Source organism: Rhagoletis pomonella, unplaced genomic scaffold (assembly GCF_013731165.1).
Source record: "Rhagoletis pomonella isolate Grant_MI unplaced genomic scaffold, Rhpom_1.0 Rhpom_scaffold_00007, whole genome shotgun sequence".
NCBI classification, from domain to species: Eukaryota; Metazoa; Arthropoda; class Insecta; order Diptera; family Tephritidae; genus Rhagoletis; species Rhagoletis pomonella.
In genome coordinates this window covers 17877428-17886076 of record NW_023458561.1, presented here as the reverse complement: position 1 = coordinate 17886076, position 8649 = coordinate 17877428, and the positions used below count along the sequence as shown (strand labels likewise).

Below are 8649 nucleotides of genomic sequence, written 5' to 3'. Positions count from 1 at the left end.
GAGACCCTAGTCACCCAGCTATATGAAAAGTGCTCAATCTTAAAGCATTCATGAACAGCTTTCATTTGATACCCATACTGAACAAATATACCCAAGGTTACCCAGGTCCACGTTTTGGTCTATATCTCGAGACCCTAGTCACCCAGCTATATGAAAAGTGCTCAATCTTAAAGCATTCATGAACGGCTTTCATTTGATACCCATATTGAACAAATACACCCAAGGTTACCCAGGTCCACATTTTGGTCTATATCTCGAGACCCTAGTCACCCAGCTATATGAAAATTGCTCTATCTTAAAGCACTCATGAACAGCTTTAATTTGATACCCATATTAAACAAATACATCCTAAGGTTACCCGGGTCCACGTTTTGGGGCCACGCCCCCTTTATATATCAAAATATTTTTTACCCTGTGACCATCCCTGGAAGATATCCAGTGCGTGTGTAAAATTTGGTTACGATCGGCTTATTCGTTTAGGAGCCAAGTGTGTCTATAGGTACATACATAATTTGAATTTTATATATATAGATGTATCTCCTCTATCTATGTATTCTGTAAATATATAAATTTCTTCACATGCAGTAATCTGTTAAAGTAAAATTTTCAGATGTTCTTACTTGTTTCATATTGTATTACTGCAGTTTTAACTTGCCTTTTTTGAATTTTACTTTTGCCATTTTTTTAATTTTTAGTGCCATAGAATCCGGGCCCTGGTTATTATACACAATTTTAATGAGGTACAAAACTGCAAACCAAATTTTTTCTAAAGATTCTAGTTAAAGAGTTTGAAATTTTGGTGAAACATTGCAGAATTAATTTTTATAGCTTTTTGCACAAAGTTAGATTTTTGGTATTTGAATAACTCAGTGAGAAGGGAGATCATTATGTTTGCATGTATGTATTTATATAAAAGAAATATTTATTGGTGCAAAAATTCTGGGTAGGCAATCTGGCCAATGGTAAAGTTCTTTTACCATCTTTGCAAGATTGTAAGTCATGCAGAGTCCGCAAAAGGCTCCGGAAGCATTGTCTGGAGGGTGCATCAGACTAGGCCGAGCATCGGTTATTTATTTAAGTAATAAGTGGGTAGGCACTGTGGCCAATGGTAAAGTTAATTTACCACCATGCAGAGTCCGCAAAATGCTCCGGATAGTTGTCCAAGGATGCATTAGACTAGGCCGAGCATACTTTGAACTGCCATCAAATTATAGCTTTAAAAAGTTTTATTACATGGCAGTTGAGAAGTGCATGTGCGAAAATTTCATTAATTTAATGAAGGAAATTTTTGGACATGCAGCAGCACATAGCATGAATTATGGCACCTGGTGTTAGCAGTCGCACCTAAACAATATTATATGGTTTTTGTTAGGAAAAGGGCTTTACTTTCATAAAAAATAATAGCCATTAAATATACTAAGGAAAAATAGCCGAATTTTGCTAAAATATCGATTTCTAATTTATAATTTGATCACTGTATGTATTCCTCGAATCGAAACACGGATTAGAAAATAAGAACTGTTTATGGAGAAAATTACGATCATACACCAATATCACTTAAAACTCGTTCATAGGCATGTCATTTTAATTAGGCTTCCGAATACGGGACAAATACAGGACATTAAAAAATACAGAACATTTGGCGTTCCGTATAAAATAAATAAATTGCCAGGACAATGGGTCAAAAAAGAGGACTGTCCCGTATAATAAAGGACGGATGGTCACCGTAACTATAAGTGACAATACAAGAATATTAATTTTTAAATTAGGGCTTTGAAAAACAATAAAAGTGGTTTAAAAATATTTGTACCAAAAGATCTTCAAGATCTGCTGCCACTTTTTTCCCCGTTTTTTTACGGGTTGCAAAGCTGTCCCATACGAAAACCGGTTTTTACCGTACAATCTGTACACCGTGCAAGGGCTTTGCAAGACTCAGGGAATACCCCTATTGTGTCGAAGTAATGTGATTAGAAGATATCAACAATATTTTCATTAAATGAGCATTTTGGTTAAACCTGCGTATGTATACACATATATTCGAATTTATTTACCCGCACTATTTTATGATTAAATTCTCACAGATTCCTGTTTATTTTTTTTAAGGGCAAACGTAATCCAATTTTTTCTCCCTAAAATTATAAGACTTTTTGATGAAAACCCGAACTTTCTCACAGCTAGTTTATATAGTTTGTAATTATTTAGGCTGTTTCATAGTAGACGTCTGTATAAATAACTTTTTAGGCTAGTTCTAGCTTAGGTAAAGCTGAAAAATGCATCAAATAAGCCTTTTATTAGCGACAGTGGCGTAGCCAGGATTTGGCGAAGGGGGGGCTTAAAAAAATTTGCATCGATAACTTAAAGTTGTGATACACAATGGCTATAGGCAAAACACGAGTTTTTTTTTCAAAATTGTAGATATTTGCTTAGAAAAGAGATAATGGAATGACAATTTTTTTATCGTGAATATAAATGATCATATAATATAGGAAAACTATAGAGAAGTTACAACAACAATAACTTAACCCTCAAAATACCGTTCAAAATGTCACTCTTTTAATTTTGGATTTTGGTTCTCATTCCACTAGAAAACACTATATTTAATACACCATTAGCACTGTTTCTGAAAGATTTCTCTTTATTTTATCTTAAGTCTCGATTCTTGGGACATTGGATGCTGTACCCTAGTGGCCAGATTGGAAAAAGAAAAGCTACCTTTAAACTCTAATAACTCGTAAACTATCAGCTTTCACAAAAAAATATATATAACAATAATGGTTTTACTGGTCGATATCTTTACGAAAGTGCAGCATTTAACCCTTTAATGCAGAGTCTGTCATATATGAAACGCTTTTTAACCCTTTAAAGGCAGAGGCAAAATAGTTCTCAATATGTTTTCAACGTACTTTTTATTTATTTATTTTTATTTTTAATATTTTTATTTTTTTAATTTTATTTTTTAATTTATTTTTTTATTTTTTATTATTTTACTATGGAGAAATTTTCTACGATTAATATCTACGTCAACATGAGAAAAAGCATGTTCAAAAGCATATTGAGAACCTTTTTCCTCTGCCTTGAAAGGGCTAAAAAGCGTTTCATATATGACAGACTCTGCATTAAAGGGTTAAATGCTGCATTCCATTATCTCTTTTCTAAGCGAAGATCTACGATTTTGAAAAAAAACTCGTGTTTTGCCTATAGTGCGTCGCCTGTGGGCATTCTTTCATATATGTATGTATGTGCCATTTCTACCGTTATATATTTTTTGTATACTCGGTTATTCCCTGGGAAATTCATGCTTTATTTAAATTTAAAAAATTAAATTACTACACCATTTTAATTAATTAGTGTAGTCCAGTTTTGTTTTGTAGAAGTTTCGTTAGTATACACTTCAGTTTTTACACATTGAATATATCTGAATATTTATATATTATATATTTACGCGTATCGATTTACATTTATTTATGTACAAGTCTACAAAATCTTATTACTTATAAAGCGATTTTTAATCTTCGTTGCTTAACACACATTTTTTTCAATTACTTCTTGTGTTGCAATCGGCACATCATTATGTACCGCTAACATCGTTAAACCATTCAGCCGCTCCTTAATTGTATAAAAAGAAGGGACAAATAAGATAGCACATTCAACAATTGAGTAGTCCACTTGCAAAGTGCGCTATGTAATTTTTTTTTAGATTTTTAGTTTTTCTATATTCTGAAAAAAATAGCATGAAATTTTAACTACTCTTGCAAAAATCGCTATAATACTTTTTTATACACTTTCAAATGTCTCCTCTTCGTATGAACTTAGAAAACTGCAAGAAAACGTGGTAGTTTCGGTGCCTAGTGGAAGAGGTCGCAAAAAAGAAGCAGACCAATCTTCCTAGAGGAGAGAAAGCGAAAAGCTAAAAAAAGCTAGCTATGTAAAAGTTACTGTTCCAAAACTTGCAATATTAAATTTTTAAATATAAAATTTGCAAATCTACCATACTGCAATTTTATTTTTTTTTAATGGTATTAGGCTCTTATTTATCCAAATTTTCAGGTAATAAAAAAAGATATAGTTCGGATGTTACTTGTTGTCGTAGACGTTTTTTTTTAATTTATGGTTTACTTTTATAAAATCACATAACGCTGTTTGCAAGTGGACTTCTCATATATTCATTAAAAGATAATTTGTCATCCGTCTGAAATAAAAAAAATTTAAATCAGAGGAATAAAATAGTATTGTGTTATTAATTCAAAAGTAAATAATTGTAGTTCAAGGGGGCGGATATATCCCCCCAAATCCCCACCCCCCTGGCTACGCCACTGATTAGCGACACAAAAATGAACGAACTTATATTAATACAAATCTAAGAAAAAACTTACTTTAAATAAATAATTAATGTGTCTTTCAAATAAAATCAAAATGTTCATCACTGAAACCATTTTTTCGATTTTGACTAAACTTAGCTGACGTTTAAGTCAAATATCTTTCGAACCAACGTAGACAGAGCAAAATCGAAATCAAATTTGGAAAATTCAGATTTTTTTTTTTTTTTAGGTCTTTATCACAATATCACAATTATAAATATTTCATAAAATTTGTTTATATGTATGTATTTGTACCTATTTTTATCACTCACACCCCTAACAAAGTGCACCGTGCAGCGTCTCCTACACCAGAAACAGAATTCTTAAGGGGATGAGGAACTTGATTTTGGATGGGATCGCGGAGGGTGTCGCCACAGAACTGAAGTGTCTGGGACTTATACTGGCTACAATGCTATCATAGCGCAAATGGTGTGTAAAGGTGTAGCGGGAAAATCCTGCGGATGCACTCCAAGGATCCTGAGATCGATGTACTACGTTGGTCGTACGATATACATATGGGCTTCCAAGACTACTCGAATAAAGGTTAGGCAAACTCTCATCAACATTCAAAATCTGAAGGTAATTCTGGAACTCGAGCCACTGCATCTATCAATTAAACAGGCTGCAAAACGAATTCTCCTAAACCCCGCGAGAGGGTGCTTTGGAAAAGTGAAGGTCTTATCATCTAGGAACAGGGACAAGCTGGTCTCCCAGCTCCCTCTAGTTTTGCAGAAAATACAAAAGTATACTTGGTTGTAGTACATGTCAAGTATGGCATACCGTCTCATGATGTATAGACGGGTGTGCACACCAAATTCTAGGTCTGCATACACGTACATATGAAGAAAATTGATATGTTTCAATTTTTCTGCTCGTTGTTGCGGCAGATATGAACGTTTATAGCGTGAAATGCGTGCAGAATTTCATGCTTTATAGAAAATGGTTCTATCTTTAACAAAAACCACGTGCATAAAAGTTCAAAGCTTGCACAGAGTTCACAAAAATCAAACTAATCGAACTTCAAAAAATGTTCATCAAAATTTAAATTTTTTTATTCGATTTCTTAGAAACAGTATGAGTATGCAGTTTTGTTGCTGATTCAACTTTGGTTTAATAAAGTGAAGGTTGCAAGTGCATATACCATAGATATAAAGCTTGTTCATAGGAATGTCATTTTAATGAGCTGTTAAGGTGTGGAACTCCGAATACGGAACAAATACAGGACATTAAAAGAAATACAGAACTATTGGTGGCCGTATAAAATAAATAAATTGCCAGGACAATGCGTCAAAAAAGAGGACTATCCCGTATAATACAGGACGGATGGTCACCGTATTTATAGTAAAATAAGGCACGACTCTCACCTTTTGTAAAGTGCACAAATGAGTGCAAATTGAAAAATAAATAATAATTATTGAATATTTAATTAAAAATATCCTTGCAGGATTTTTTCAGCCAATGCACTCGAAAATTATTTCCTACCACGTTAAATTTCGTACAAAATGGATTTCATCCATTAAACAGATGGGTGAAAGTCGTGCCTTATTCCGATCTTAGACTACTAAGTTTTCTCTGAGGCCTTGTTCTCGTAAACATTTCCATGTAAGAGTATTTATGATTTTGTATTAACAATTCTATATATATGTACATAAATTTGTCAATATGTTCACATTAATGTATGTAAATATGCAAAGAATTTAAGGAACTTACCTCTCATTATAGGAGAAAAATCGAATACTTTGATACTTCCACGACTTGAGAACTGTCCCAGCAGCATTTCCATATAATAAACTGGTTTTCCAACTAAAAATAATACTATAATATAGGGAATGACGAATGCACCTCCGCCGTTTTCAAGTGCAGTGAAGGGAAAACGCCAAACGTTGCCTAAACCCACGGAAAGTGCAATGCAAGACATGAGGAACTCAATGTCATTTGTCCAGGTATCTCGGTTTTTACCCACAGTTTCGGCAGTGGCAGAGTGGTTGCGAAGCTGGTGTGTGTCCCGCGTTTTCTATGTAAATTTAATAAGATATACAAATTCAATAGCAAATAAGTTTGTAAATGGTATGCACCTATGTACATTAGGGTGGCTCAACATTTTTTTCCTCCAGTCACACCCCTAACAGAAGAATATCAAAAATAAGGAGGCACATTTTTTTATTATTTTAAAATCGATTAAGACTTACCCGCGCAGCCGGGGCTTTGAAATTTCCCATGTACTTTCTTGGGGAAAATACATTTTTTCGTAGAGTTGCTATAAAATCGTTAGAAATAAATATTTTTTGATCGAATAAGACTATTTCACTTCAGAAGTCTTAAAAAAAGAACTGTGTGCTTATTTAACTTAAAAATTTTTCTGGGTGTATTTTAATAACCGATCTGTTATATACAAAAATTTGTTATTTTAGGTTTTTATAACCACATCACCCAGGAACAGCTCAATGAATGTATTTACTTTTTCATTCTTCGCGATTATTTCTCCATTTGATACCCATATTGTGGTATAAAATAAGCTTACATTTTTAATAACCGTTGCTGTATTTTTTAGAAAGGCGGCAACCCCGTACAAAAATGTTTTTAACCTCGTTGAAACGCTTTTAGTATTGATGAATAAACTTAATTATTTTATTGAACCTTTAAATAATTTCCGATTTTCAAATATCTGGCAACCCTGTTAATTTTTTTTGCCGCTACCACAGAAATAATCGAGTAGATTGAAAAAAAGTAAACACATCCGTTGAGCTGTTCGTGCGTAATCAAAAACATTGATTTTCCTATGTTTGTTTGGTCCACCCTAATGTACATACATATGCATGTATGTATATATGCATGAAAGCTTTTGAATAGTCATCGAAAACCGAAAATATGAACTTTTTAAGAAACTGTACATGATAAGCTCGTAATTTATGAATTTTTTACCAAATATTTTTGTGTACGCGATTTACAAATGCATTGGATTACTGAATAATCATAAAACCATTATCAAATCATACAATTTTTTTTTGGCTGCCCGTGAAAAGTAGCTGAATCGAAGGAATTACAAAAATAAATATCTCCTTTATATGGGAAGTGAGCACCGAGTTTGGTAGAGTTATCTCAATTTAGACCTCAACGGTTAGTATTTGTTGAGTAAAATTTTGTTAATCAATTTGCTTAGTGGGCTGTGTTGCCGTTTTTGGGTGTTTCTTAACAAAGCCCGTAGGATGTTTCCTATTGGTAGGTTGGTAGTTCTACATAAAATAATTAGTATCGCCCAGTTGTCGAAATTCGACATCTTTTTTCATACACTTTTGTAATTTACCTGTCACCATTACTAACTCCTTTATGCGAATTTCTATTTTGAAGTCCACCAGCATAATTTATAGCGAATTTACAGGAAAACTTAAAATCGAATTATGAACATTAACACCGGATTAACTAATGCTAATTCTACCAAGTCTCCTCTAGGGACAAAACGCTACTACTAAATACAAGTACATGCTCGATACTTTTCGCCCAATACAAAGTAATTTTGGTACCGATACTTTTAAACCGAGTACTGAGTAGGTATCGGAAGAAAGTACTTGTATTGAAACCTGATTCAGTAACAATTTTATTCCCGCTCTATTATTTCTTAATCTAATTATTATTGTGAATATGTAAGGTTTTTTGTAAGTTTAGCTGTCAATGAAAAGAAAGTGTCATCAGAATCGTTAACGGTTGAGAAAGTATCTTTGTAAACCAAGATAATATTTCACTCTGTAACGGCGGTTTCACACGGGCTTTTGTAAAGACTAGGCCAAAGCCCAATATTTTTCCATCATACGACTGGGCTACCAAATTACACCAAATTATATGTTAATAATATGTGTTCTAAAAGTGAAACAAATCTAATCATACATATGATTTTCTAAGATAGCTCTCAATCCCTGCGCCACCTATCGGAAGACAAACACACGGATCCTTCTAAAAACTTTTGCAAAAAACAACAAAAATTCAATGCGATTTTAAAATCTGGGAGAAAATGATCCCCAATTCAATGATTTTTGCGTTTTTATATGTGTATAAATGTAGGTGTATAAAATTCCATTACCTTATAATAAGTGGTTCCAGAGATAACCGATATGAGAATTTCAGTTTTTATGGGCAGTGCCACATCCCCTTTTCCAAAATCTACGACTATTCGCCATAAGTACGGCATTGACAACATATTTTGCTGTGTCAAATTTCGGGACGTTAGCATAAGAGGTTCCAGAGATAATCGATATGAGACTTTCAATTTGTATGGGAAGTGCCACGCCCACTTTCC

General features: G+C 33.4%; 1 protein-coding gene across 1 annotated transcript in view; it reads right to left on the bottom strand.

Annotated features, from left to right (window-relative positions):
* The window catches only part of LOC118742393 (sodium-dependent nutrient amino acid transporter 1), a gene marked incomplete in the record, with an annotated part of 80442 nt that overhangs the window by 14369 nt on the left and 57424 nt on the right, over positions 1–8649 (bottom strand). Inside the window, 1 exon segment of the mRNA XM_036474442.1 lies at positions 6069–6372. Within this exon segment, the coding sequence (XP_036330335.1) occupies positions 6069–6372 (304 nt within the window).